Here is a 13,884-nt window from a genome sequence, read left to right as displayed (position 1 = left end):
AAGACTCAGGGCATCTGAGTCTTGGGGGTCCCCCAGGGAACGTTTTGGGGAGACCCGAGGGAGTCAGGCCCTGGAAATTCCTGGCTGGTGGCAGCGATATCAGATCTAAGCTAGTAATTAAGCTTAGAGGGTTCATGCTAGCTTCTCATTTTATGAACGCTAAGGTTCAAATCTGAGTAGGAAGCTACGACAGCTTCAGAATAAGGGACTCCAATGAACTGAAGTCTTTGAATTTTCTGTCAGGATAGAAGTTTCAAAGAAAAACTTCTTCCTGTAACAATTGTGATAAAGTTCCTCCTCTACCTTGGTGGGTCCTGTGCTTATTGGCGGACTTTGCTAGCCTCAGAGATCTTCACATGTTGGATCAGGAGTTGGGAGGTTCTGGGGGGAACCCAGGCCTGCCCTCTATCCCGGGTTCCAGCTCAGGGCCCTGTGGACTGAAGCTGTGCCTTCTGGAACAGCTACATGACAGCTACAATTCCCTGGGCTACTTTCCCATGGCCTCCTCCCAACACCTTCTTTGTCCTCACCACAGGCCCTTCCTCCTGTTGTCTGTTAACACTTGTACTCCTCAGTTCTCAAGCAGCACGTCCTCTCACTGCCAGCTCCTTACACACATCTCACTAACTGGAGTGAGAGCCTTTTTATACCAGATGTCCTGATCAACCTTAATTCTAGTAACTTCCCAATTGGCTACAGGTGTCCTAATTAGCCTGCCTGCCTTAATTAGCTCTAGAAAGTTCCTGAGTGTCTGGAATAGTCCCTGTTATCTTACCCAAGGAAAAGGGAACTGCTTAACCTGGAGCTAATTTTGTACCTTCAACCACTCTCTTGTAGCCACCTGGCCTGACCCTGTTACACAATGTTCAAAATGAAAAAACAAATACTTGAGGCAGCAGAGTAGGAACATAAGCTCAGTCTATATATAGCTGGTCTAATGACCTTATAGCCTCAGAAGGGAAATATCACCCAACTGCTATAAGCATTTCTTGAGAAAAGTAATAAAAACTAAGCATCAAACCCCTCATACTGGAACTGACTTGGCAATGGTCTGGCTTAGAAATGAGTTAAAGCATTGAGCAGAAAAAGGCTGTGTTCTGGAACTTTCACAGGTATGTATTCATTATTGTTTTCTCTCAAATGAAACTGGTGGAAAGGCACATGGCAACCTTCAAAGAAAAACTTGGTTTACATCTTGATGATGCTTATGAGTTCATTTTCTTATGTGATCAACCTGTTTCAGAGACAAACATTATTAGTGCCTGTCAAATTCCATCGCATCTTCTTCTCAGGTAGATCTGGATCACTCTCAAGAGTGCCTCAATGCCACTGATAAAAGAGGAGAAGAAATTAAAGGTATTGGAAGTATGGCCTTCGCACTCAGCAGATGGGCTCTCTCCTATAGTCTATGTACCCAAACTGCAATCCAAACCAGCAAATCATTCGGTCTTGGACCTGATCTTCAAATGACATACAATGAATCAACACCAGCAAGGTGATCATGTTGACAAAAATAAAGAACTAATGACACTTTAAAAATTCAAATGATTCACTAGTGAGCCAGCCTCCAAAGCACTGCAAAACATTACAATGAAAGATTTGGCTACAAAAGTGACCCACAAAGCTCTCCTGAATGAGGAAATATTTGACCAGGACTAACTGAGGCCTGGTCTACACTACAAAGTTAGGTCGAATTTAGCCGCGTTAGGTCGATTTTATAATGAATGCGTCTACACAACCAACCCCATTCCGCTGACCTAAAAGGCTCTTAAAATCGACTGCTGTAGTCCTTCCTGAAGAGGGGAGTACCACTAAAATCCACCTTCCTTGGTCGAATTTAGGGTAGTGTAGACGCAGCACTGAGCAATTTGATGGTATTGGCCTCCAGGAGCTATCCCAGAGTGCTGCAATGTGACCGCTCTGGACAGCACTTTCAACTCCAATGTACTAGTCAGGTACACAGGAAAAGCACCGAGAAATTTGGAATTTCATTTCCTGTTTGGTCAGCGTGGCAAGCTCAGCAGAACAGGTGACCATGCAGTCTCAGAATCACAAACGAGCTCCAGCATGGAGCAAACAGGAGACACTGGATCTGACTGCTCTATGGGGAAATGAATCTGTGCAGGCAGAACTCCAATCCAGCAGAAGAAATGCTGATATACATGCCAAAATTGCACAGAGCATGGTGGAGAGAGGCTATACCAGAGATGCACAGCAGTGCCACATGAAAATTAAGGAGCTCAGGCAAGCCCACCAAAAGACAAAGGAGGCAAATGGTCAGTCCAGGTCAGAGCCCCAGACATGCCAATTCTATGATCAACTGCATTCAATTCGGGGGGGGGAGGGGGGCTATCAGTATCCCCAACACTCTCCCTGGACACCTGCAAGATGGCAGCCTCAGACAACATGAATGAGGATTTTGTGGATGAGGAAGAGGAGGAGGAGGAGGAGAATGTGCAGCAGGCAAGCGGAGAATCCATTCTCCCCAGCAACAAGGAACTTTTCCTCAACCTGGAGCCAATACTCTCACAGGGCCTATTGTTCCCGGACCCTCATGGCGGAGAAGGCACCTCTTGTGAGTGCACATTTATAAGCAATTGTGTTTAATGTTTGATTTGCCCTGAACAATTGAGATGCATTCACGGCCAGTATAGCTAATGGAAAAGTCTGTTTACGTATCTGAGGCTGGAGCAGGAATCCTCTAGGGACATCTCCATGAAGCTCTCCTGGAAGTACTCTGAAAGCCTTTGCAGAAGGTTTTTGTGGAGAGCTGCCTTATTTCATCCTCCACGGTCGGACACTTTACCATGCCATGCCAGTAGCAAGTGGTCTGGAATCACTGCAGCACAAAGTATGGCAGCGAATGGTCCTGGGTTTTGGTCACATTCATACAACATTTGGTCTTTACCTTTTGTGTCAGCCTCAGGAGAGAGATATTATACATGGCCACCTGACTGAAATAGGGGAAGTTCTGTAAGGGAACAGTAATCCCCTGTGTTTAGTGATCCCTGACAAATTAGACCCTGAGCATCCTGGGCTGTTTGCGCTTTGCTAAAAGGGATCATCCCGGAAAATAGCCATGCTGGGAGGGAGAGGCGTTTTGTACATCCACTCCAAAACCGCAGCCCTTCTTTTTAAATGGCAACCGCAGCCCCCTCCTTTTAAATGGCCAACACAACTGGCATTGGTTGCTATGGGAAAGGAGGGCGCTGCAGTTTGAAAATATTTCCACGTGTTATGAACACGGAAGAAGCCAACCCCACGAACCCTTTTGCTTACCATGGCTGCCGGCAAACCAATTTCTGTGGCCCAGCCCCGTGTCACCATACCAGCAGATGCTCAATATAAAAGGCAAAATGCGCCCTTGTACCTAAAACACAGGTGCTGTCTGCTGTGAATTGCTTGATTCACTGTGAAAGTCTCCCTTTTGATCTTCTGTAACGTCTACTCTCCCTTTTTTCCCCCTGCAGCTGCAAATGTTTCTGTGCTCCCCGCATCAACTCTGTCCCTGAGGTTATCGTAGATTAGAAGGCAAAAAAAAACACACTCGCAATAACGTTTTCAGAGCTCATGCAATCCTCCTGCACTGATAGGGCACAGTTGAATGCATAGAGGCATTTGGTGGCAGAGGCCAGGAAAGCTTACAGTGAGCATGATCGTAACACTCAGGAGGAGATGCTGGAGCTAAAGAGGGAACAAATGGACATGATGAGGCATCTGGTGGAGCTGCAGGAAAGGCAACTAGACTACAGACCCCCCACTGCAGCCACTGTGCAACCACCTGCCCTCCTCACCAAGTTCCATATCCTCGTCACCCAGACACCCAGGAACGTGGCGGGGGCGGGGGGGCTCCACACACCCTGCCACTCAACTCCAGGGGATGGCCCAAGCAACAGAAGACTGTCATTTGTAGTGTGGCTACAATAAGCAATATGGCCTTGTTCTTCCCTCCTCCCTGACCCCTCCCTGCTTTTAAACCCTTTGTACACCAGGGCTTCTTTTGACTAGTCAGCATTGCCAGTGATCAAGTTTTTTTTAATAAATAAAGAATGAATTGATCCAGAACAATAGGGACTTTATTTCCTGTGCCGGCTGTGGTCGAAGGAGGGATGGGGATTGCCTTACAGGGAAGTACCTTCACCAAAGGGGGCAGCTTTGCTTCAAGGACAAACGCACACAACTGTCACACCGCAGACTGGTCAGTCATGAAACTGTTTTTCAAAGCCTTTCTGATGCACAGTGCGCCTCAGTGTGCTCTTCTAATTGTCCTGGTTGTTCAAAATTGGCCGCCAGGCGATCTGCCTCAACCTCCCACCCTGCCATAAACATCTCCCCCTTACTCTCATAGATATTATGGAATACACAGCAAGCAGCAATAACAGGAATATTGCTTTCGCTGAGGTTTAACCTACTCAGCAAACTGAACCAGCACCCTTTTAAACACCCAAAGGCACATTCTACCACCATGCTGCACTTGCTCAGCCTATAATTGAACTGCTCCTTACTGCTGTCCAGGCTGCTTGTGTCCGGCTTCATGAGCCATGAGAGCAAGGGATAGGCTGGGTCTCCAAGGATAACTATAGGCATTTCAACATCCCCAGTGGTAATTTTCCGGTCTGGGAAGAAAGTCCCTTCTTGCAGCTTTCCGAACAGCCATCAGTGAAATGGCCCTAATGATCTACCAGTGCTTGCAACACCATTGAGAAGTACCCCCTGTGCTTTATGTACTCTTTGACAAGGTGGTCCAGTGCCAAGATAGGGATATGCGGTCTGTCTATTGCCCCACCACAGTTAGGGAACACCACTGCAGCAAAGCCATCCACTATGCGCTGCACATTTCCCAGAGTCACTACACTTCTTAGCAGAAGATTATTGATTGCCCTGGCTACTTGGATCACAGCAGCCCCCACAGTAGATTTGCCCACTCTGAATTGATTCCCAATTGACCAGAAGCAGTCAGGCGTTGCAAGCTTCACAGGGCTATCGCCACTCGCTTCTCAACTGTCAGGGCAGGTCTCATCTTGGTATTCCTGCACTTCAGAGCAGGGGAAAGCAACTCACAAAGTCCCATGAAAGTGTCCTTACACATGTGAAAGTTTCGCAGCCAGTGGGAATCATTCCATACTGGCAACATTATGCGGTCTCACCAGTCTGTGCTTGTTTGCCGGGCCTAAAATCGGCATTCCACTGTATCAACATGCCCCAATGCTGCCATGATATCCCAAATGCCACATCCTGTGCTTTCAGGAATGTCTGTGCCCATGTCCTCCTCACAATCTTCTTCATGCTGGCGGCTCCTAGCTAGACTCTGCACATACTGCAGGATAATGCATGGGGTGTTTGCAATGCTCACAAAAACAGTGTACAGTGCATGGATAACCCAGGGAAAAAGGCACAAAATGATTGTTTGCCATTGCTTTCAAGGAGGGAGGGGGGAGTGGAGACTGATGACATGTACCCAAAACCACCCACGACAATGTTTTTGCCCCATCAGGCATTGAGGGCTTAACCCAGAATTCTAATGGGCAGTGGGGACTGTGGGATAGCTACTCATAGTGCACCATCCCGTGAGTCGATGCTAGCCACAGTATTAAGGACACACTCTGCCGACCTAAGGCGCTTAGTGGGACATGCACGATCAACTGTATAAAATCGGATGCTAAAGATAGACTTCTATAAAATCGACCTAATTTTGTAGTGTAGACATGCCCTTAATATTTTTCTTCAGGAAAGGCTCATGACACCAAAGAAAGCAAGTGCCCATACCAAATTCCATGACCCATTGAAAAGGACAAAGGCTCTGATATTTTCCTCCCTCTATGCAGCTGGAAAGGAAATGAAAAGCAAAGACAACGTAGTCACAATAAAGGCTGATCTTTTGATACTAAGTGCATAGTTACTGCCTACAATGACAGTGGATTTGCTCAAAATATTGTGTCCTGAGCCAATGGTAGTTCAATTTACTCTTGCTGAGGTAAACAAGTGTCTAAAGTTAGAAATAAGCCTGTTATGATAGATATTTTAACCAGAGACATCCTTCTCCTTGTGAGATAACTCTTGACAGTACATTCTCTCTGGTGATGGTTAGCCAAGCACATGAAGTGGCACTAGGAAAACCTCTTCAATATACAATCATTGGAGACCTTGCAAACATTTTTGTTGAGTGAGTTCATCATTCTGGACAGCATTTCAGCAGGACTGTACCTTTGACAGGTACAGACAGGATTCTATTAAAGGAATGATGCAGCAGAAGCTTCTATGATTGAAATCTTTCCACTCAACTGCTCACCAGACCACTTGACCCATCTCAGAATTAAAGCTGATCTGCCTTCTTTCATCTCTGAAAAACTCCTACCCACATACCAATGCGCCACATACCAAAACAATTTTCATGTCCGGAGGGTTCAAAGAAGACAGTTCAGTTAAATCAAACCCAACCATGGACACAAATGAGTTACAAAGCTGAGCATGAAGAGGCAGACACCAGGACTGTACTGCAATGTATGCATATATCAGAGGGGTAGCCGTGTTTGTTGCTTTCTACAGATCCAGACTAAGAGTCCTGTGGCACCTCACAGACTAACAGATGTATTGGAGCATAAGCTTTCGTGGGTGAATATCCACTTCGTCAGACACATGTATCTAACGAAGTGGGCATTCACCCACGAAAGCTTATGCTCCAATATATCGGATAGTCTATAAGGTGCCACAGGACTCTCTGTTGTTTTGTATGCATATAGATGTTGATTGTGTCATCGTGTCAGCGCAAGAAACTGATGTTCTTCTGTTAGTGGCACACTGACAAAATGCCTTGCAGCAAGTTGTGTCTGGGTTTTTTGGTGCACATTCTTGTGCATACTGTCTGAATGAAGCTCCTGCCTGTATTTCATGAAGCAGACAAAGGAACAATACTCTCCTTCCATGTACCGACAGGCTGTGATACAGTTTCCCATATTGCTGGGCACAGCAAGAAAATGGCTTTGACAATATTCATGGAGAAACAGGGACTTTAAGGAACTTGGTTCATTCTGTAGATCATCTTTCCCATGTCAGCAAAAGATTTGCTGATGAGGAAGAACTGTGACAAAGCATGGGTGATAGTCTTCTCCAAGTATCTATCACCAGATGCTATGTCCCAAACTAGACATGCACCATGCTATTACATCCAAAGAGCTCACTTTCAAGCCATGGTCTGGAGGCAGGCAAATGCAACAATCCCACTGGAGAATATGGGTTGGACCAAACACAGTGGAGAACTGATACCCGATCTTATGTCAGTGCAGCCAATACCTGACAGCTGTACAGAAATTACCACCTGTGAATATGTCAAAGAGTGCATATCACAATGCTGTAGCTGCAGAAAAAGCCACACTGGCATAGACTGCAGCCTGTAAATGCAAGGAGTGTGTTGGCATATGTAGGAACTGTTAAATTATGCTTGTCTAAACAATGTGTGGAATATATAATAACTGTATGTAGTGGAATAAAAACCATAGAAATGTACTAATTTTTCAAATTGTATTTAAATTTTGATCTCCAATTTAGAAAGTGAAATGTTCAAACTTCATCTTGGTAACATTTTTTTTTCAGTTTCAGTACATTCAAATTACAAAAGATAACTTGTTTATCTACGTCTCTCCAACAATGTCTCCTACATCCTATTTTACAGCAACGTGCCCAGCCTAGAAGCAGCCATAATGATAAAAGGTTGAGGCCTCACATACTGGTCTAAAGGTATGAGATGGAAATGGAGCTACATTTCTTTGTATCATACAATATTCAGCTCTGCACAGAGCACACACTGCTTGCCACAGGATTCTGGCCGTGGATGTGAGAAGTTCAAGTCCTCCTAAGAGTAGGGATCTACACTGAATACTTAAATTGAAATTCTTCACAGTTAACCACTTGGTTTTGGTGTTACCATTTATGTAAAATTCAGTTACTCAGAGCCAGAGATATTTGGGGACCACCCTTTCTAAGACAGTCATCTATAACTTCTTACTGCTCTGCAGAGTTGTGAAGTATCAACGAAACTATAAAAGCTAGAAATTTGTTTGCTATAAAACTATTGCTAAAAATCCCATACTACAAAGCCGTAAGAATCCAAAAACAAATTTCAGACTAAATTATTTCTAGGTCACAGCACTGATAAAATACACATAATTAAGACTTTCAACATATTCATTAGTTTCAAAGTAATGTACTTAGATTATAAAAAAAAAAAATCTCTGAGAATCAACTCTGCAATCCAAAAAATATAGGGGACTCAGTTTTGGTGGATCATAAACAACATAACTCCAAGGATGAAGCATATCCAAAGTAAGAATATAGATAGTAACACAGGAATTTCCATTCCGAATCAGACCAGTAGCTCCATTTACTCCAGTATCCTTCAGAAGACGCAACCCTACAGGGCAAGTTTCCTCCTAAAGCCCAAAGGTTAGAAGTAAGTTTATACCCGGAAATTTGAGGATTTACATCCTGTTCAAAGCTCTTATTTATTTTTCAAATACTTGCTATTGTAACATTGGCCATTCTTGTTATTCATATAAATGTCTAATCCTTTTTTGAATCCTGTTAAGGTCTTGGTCCCTTTTAATGACCATGGCAAATGTTGTATTTCTTTTTACCAGTTTTGAATTTGCTACCTTTCAATTTTACTGAACATTCCTTAACCTTTCATTACCATAAAAGGTGACTATGCTACTGATCAAACTCCTTTTTTACTATTCACTAGAGAGGAGATGAATAGGTGGCACATAATAAAGTGAACAGTTCCAATCTTGTCTCTCTTTTCCATGTTTCTAATCAGTCGTATTGCCCATGTCCGAACACCCTCCAAATCTGTTGTTGTGAAGATGGAGGTGACAAAAACTGAATGCAGTATTCCAAATAAGAATGTACCATTAATTTACATGATGGTATAATGCTTTCCATATTTTTCCATCCAATTTCTTATATATTCTAGCATTAGTGATTTTTGACAACTGCTGGATATTGAGCAGAGGTGTTCGTGGACCTGTCTATAATAATCCTCAGGGATTAAATTCTGGCCCTGGGGAAGTCAATGGGAATTTAGCCTTTTATTTCAACAGATGCAGGATTTTGCTCCAAGGCTTTTTATTAAGTCAATACAGATAATTGAGAACCCAGTGAAGTTTATAGAGGAAATGATTTGAATTACGCAGTGTGCATTATTTTGTATCTGTCAAATTTGAATTTTATCTGCAATCTCTGTATCCCCACAGAGTCAACTTCATGATCACCTCTCCTTAGAACTTCTCTCACTATGTAATCTTCTAGATAGAGTTACTCTCTCACATTCAACACAATTTAGACTTCCTTTGCGGAATTTAGGCAGACATTATATCCCACCGATTTTTGTCATTCAACCACATTTCAGTAATCACTATTATAGCAAGGTCCTCTTCCACTTTCAGACACTATTTTTGCTTTCAGGCTTCATTCATTTGTATTCAGAAATTTGTAGTTTTTTGTTTTTAACCATGTGTCTACTTCTACAAAACTCTTTATATTCTGAGTTGACTTAACAGAATTTAGCTCTGTGACCTTGACGTTTCCTGTTCTGTTGTAGTTCTCTGGTCTATCCTTTACTTCATACAGATACACATCCATATCACTGACTTCTCTAACAGATGTCTTCATGAGACTTGATTGCTCAACACTTGTCAGTTCTGCTCCAACTTCTAGTTTAACCAAGTTCCCAAAACTTTATTATTCATGTCTGTCAATAGTCTGGTTCCTCTTGATTAAGGTGGAATTCATCTCATTTGTCTAGGCTCTCTCTACGCCACAGTGTTCCCCATCCAGTGTCTAATTTAAACCCTAGCTTGCTTGCTAGCATATATATATACACCTGCCCCTGGAAATTTCCACTACATTCATCTGACGAAGTGGGTATTCACCCACGAAAGCTCATGATCCAAAACGTCTGTTAGTTTATGAGGTGCCACAGGATTCTCTGCTGCTTTTACAGATTCAGACTAACACGGCTACCCCTCTGATAATTTAAACCCATTCTTTCTATAGGTCTTTATATCCGTACATTGAGATGCTGAGCTCTGTCGAGCTGACCCATCCATGAAACTAGTAGCTTTCTCTGAAATGTTTCTAACCATTGACCTCTGACCCTAAATCTTCCTAACAATCTGAATTCAGCTCCCACAACCTCTCTCCTACACCTTCTTATGTCATCAATATGTACCACAACCACAAGCGTCTTCCCACACTTACTAGAAGTTTGTTTAGCTGTTTGCAAGATAGCTAAGTAAGTGGTATCTCAGAACCATCTATGTTTCTAATGACCAACCCCAAGCCACTCCAGTATGCCTCCATCTCAAACTGTAACCTCATTGCCTAGAACCACCTCCTTGGTGCAGGAGGGACGATCAGCCTCCCCTATCTCAATCAGAAGAAATGTGTCCCTCCATTCCATCTGGGTCTTTTCCTTTCACAAGACCAGCTTCCCCAAGTGGAAAAATCAGGACAGGAATTCTGGGACTTGTGGACTTGTTCTACAGTGTCCCTAAATATCAGAACTTTAAATAGTTGTCTCTCTCTCTACTCTTACAGTCCTTACTCTGCCCTCAGGATGTTGTGTCTTACCTCTGGATTCTGTGGAATTATTTGGTTTTGCTTCCTACAGTCATTTACCTTTTGGAACAACCATGTCATACTTTTCAGTTAACTCATTTAATAATCAAAACAGTCCTGTAAAATTTCACTTCGTCACTTGTTCTAACTTAACTTCGTTGCTTTGCTTATGGTCCATCCCTGCTCTGCCAAATTTAATATGCAGTCATGACATTTCTAGGACTTTATTTTTAATCTTACTTGGAAAATAAAATGTTGACTAACTGAACTTACTTCCCCATACAGGAATATCTTTGCTTTCTGCCTTCATCACAATGGAAGCCATAGTCATGGTCACAGGAATGGCATCGAAGTATGAGGAATGTGGAGCCAGAGTTAATATTGCTGCTTCTGCTGGTAAAGCCTGTCTGCCCTTTACATTTATCCAATGGAATCCTCCAGCAAGCCACATTGTTCTCATGATTGCTTTCAGCAAAAAGTCCACTACTCTGTAAATAATTTAGATATAACGGTTACACTACTTCAGTAATGTAAAAGTGTTACAAAAATTGTTTTTAAATAAACGTGTTGTATGTATTCAAAAAATTAAAGCTTTAAACAGATAAAATACAAATTTTCAACATCACATCAAGATATACAAAGTAAATATCCTTAAGACAATAAATATGTTTTTACTATCTATTTGCTATTCCATTTGTATCAAGCCTTTTCTTACTTTGCTTACATGCAAATTTTGATTATCAATGGAAATGTTTTTATTGATTTGTGTGTATATGGTGAAATTGATGTTTGCTGACATTTATCAATAAAAATCTAATCTTTCCAAACCTCTGTTTCTTTGAACCAGAAACATTTAATAAAGTTAGTTTGTTCTCATTTTCTAAATGTGTAAGTCATTTGCAAACCAACAGCATCTAGTTCAGTTATATTTTATTTAACTCCTGAGTATTATAGGCATCTTTCTTACCCAGAAGTCCCCAGTTTTGAAGCAATTAACACTACCTGATTTTGGCTTTGACCACTAAGAAAACCATCTCTGGGTATAGACCTTTCAGATTATTAAGAATGTTTTCTATATAAAGAGTCACCTCGACTTTAGCAGAGACCTTAATTTAAAAATTAAATGACTGTTGGTGGTTTCCTAATCTTTCCAGAAAACCTTCTTTGCAGTAAGGAGAAATAGATATTTATGGAAATAATGCAAGTTAAAGAATATTAAAATGAAACTGCACAAATTGTGCTTTACAAAACTGACTTAAATCCCCCTCTGTCTCTGCAATCTAAGGGCCAACTGATAATGCACATATGTATTCAGTCAATTCACATATTTTTAACTTCTCATTAGGGAAAAATGTGTAAGTGACAGATTTTACACTTGTCACAGAGCTGCCTCTCCCGTATTAAAAGGAAAACTGTCTAGTACTGTCAGGTTATTCCAGGACTTCTCTCCTCAAAGCTGAAAAGTTATATAATGGTTATCTATTTACTGTACCTCAGCACATGCTATACCAAATCAATGAATGCAGTGACTCACTTTCGCCACCAGGAAAGGGGCTTTTCCAGTTCTCTCTCAGCAGATCCCATTGAAGCAATGAATGCAAAAGGCCAGGCCAATAACATCATAAAAGCAGCAAAAAAGAGTCGGATGGGGAACAAAGTCAAGGTCATGAAGGCAATCTGCAAAACCCAAACAATTCTGTTATTTTAATATGTAATCTAGACTGATGGAAAAAAGTTTACTATTTTAAGAAACACTTTAAAAGAATAAATAACAAGGTATTGTTTTTGCTGATACAAACTAACATGGCTACCATTCTGAAACCTAAAAAGTATGTTAGTTTAAAAAAAATTCCATGCGTAAGGATGAATTCTTAAGTATTTTTTTCATTAAATAAAGTTTGAGACAAAAAGGATCAATTATTTGAAAAATTAAAATATATTTTGTCATTATATGAAATAAATATAATGATATATTACACACACAAAGTTACATTAAAAGTACATTGAGATAGGATTCCCGGGGTGCAGCCTGGCACTGTGGGACCACTGTGTCCCCTTAACTCTCCAGCCTAGGCTGTCTCTCACAATGCTTTGCTAGTGACAAGCAGCAAACCCCTCCAGGCACTGTTATCACTCGGCACAACAGCATGTGGAGCCCCACACCCAGCTAGATTGCATGAATGCTCTCAGAGCCACTCATGAAATCACACAGAGAAAGGCAGCAGCCAAATCCCACCAGCTCCCAGCCTTGTACCTAAGGATCATATCGTCTTGCACTGTTCAAGACTCTTTCTTAAGTAATGCAAGTTTATTAATTGGTTCACCACTTCATCAATGGAAAGTGGATCTACACCAGCATTTGTAAACCTGAGCAGATTTACCAAGCACTTCAGGTAAACTCACTGGTAAAGATAAACAGTAAAATAAATTTATTGATTATAAAATACAGATATTAAGCGATTACAAGTGATAGGCAAAAAGTCAGAGTGGTTATCATAAGAAAAAGAACAGAAAATGTAAGCACGCAATCTGAACTTTAACCCTTATCACACTAGACAGTATTTAGATCAAGCAATATTCTCACCCCACTGGATCTTACAGTCCTTAGTATACAGGTTTGTCTCTTAAACCTGGACCAGTCTCCTCTGTTGGAGTCTTCAGTCTTCTAATCATCCTTGTTGCTTGCAGCATAGATAAGGGGAGGAGAAAAGGTAAAGCATGGGGCCATTGTGTTCTGTTTTATACCCTTTGTCCATGTGCTTGGAGAAAAGAAGTCCAGGCATGTCTGGTGGGCATGGCAAGGTTGAGCAATTCCCCTAGTATGGCCTTATGTAAGTGAGTCATTGCATTCTAGCTCCCTTGTTGGACAATGGCTGTTGACGGTTGTTCGACACCCACCCAGGCATTGGTTATCCCCCTGGTTAATGTCTTTGGGAAGCTAGTATCTAGGCAGTTCCCAAAACCACAACACATTCTAGTGACAATCATATAACAATTCTCATAACTTCATATGCATTAATAGCAGCAAAGAGTCCTGTGGCACCTTATAGACTAACAGACGTATTGGAGCATGAGCTTTCGTGGGTTAATACCACTTCGTTCGATCATCCGACTGAAGTGGTATTCACCCACGAAAGCTCATTGCTCCAATATCATCTGTTAGTTCTATTCAGGTCCACAAGGACTCTTTGCTGCTGTTTATCAGATAACAAACAATTGCTCACTCCTTGATACTTGATATTCATAATGATATACATATTTAGAATGGGC

The 13,884-nt window shown here is 41.8% G+C and overlaps 1 protein-coding gene across 3 annotated transcripts in view; it reads right to left on the bottom strand.

The window, feature by feature from the left end:
• Positions 1 to 13,884, bottom strand: part of LPCAT1 (lysophosphatidylcholine acyltransferase 1) — a 212,434-nt gene that overhangs the window by 155,482 nt on the left and 43,068 nt on the right. For all 3 annotated transcript variants that reach the window (XM_032766723.2, XM_032766721.2, XM_032766722.2), the window contains exons 2-3: positions 12,149 to 12,291; positions 10,888 to 11,102 (exon numbers count right to left, since the gene is read on the bottom strand). In XM_032766723.2, coding sequence (XP_032622614.1) covers positions 10,888 to 11,102; positions 12,149 to 12,282 — 349 coding nt within the window. In that variant the 5' untranslated portion in view covers positions 12,283 to 12,291. The remainder of the gene's footprint in view (positions 1 to 10,887; positions 11,103 to 12,148; positions 12,292 to 13,884) is intronic.

The sequence above is a fragment of the Chelonoidis abingdonii genome, chromosome 2, assembly GCF_003597395.2.
Source record: "Chelonoidis abingdonii isolate Lonesome George chromosome 2, CheloAbing_2.0, whole genome shotgun sequence".
NCBI lineage: Eukaryota > Metazoa > Chordata > Testudines > Testudinidae > Chelonoidis > Chelonoidis abingdonii.
Note: the sequence above shows the minus strand (reverse complement) of the source record. Positions and strands in the feature narration are given on the sequence as shown.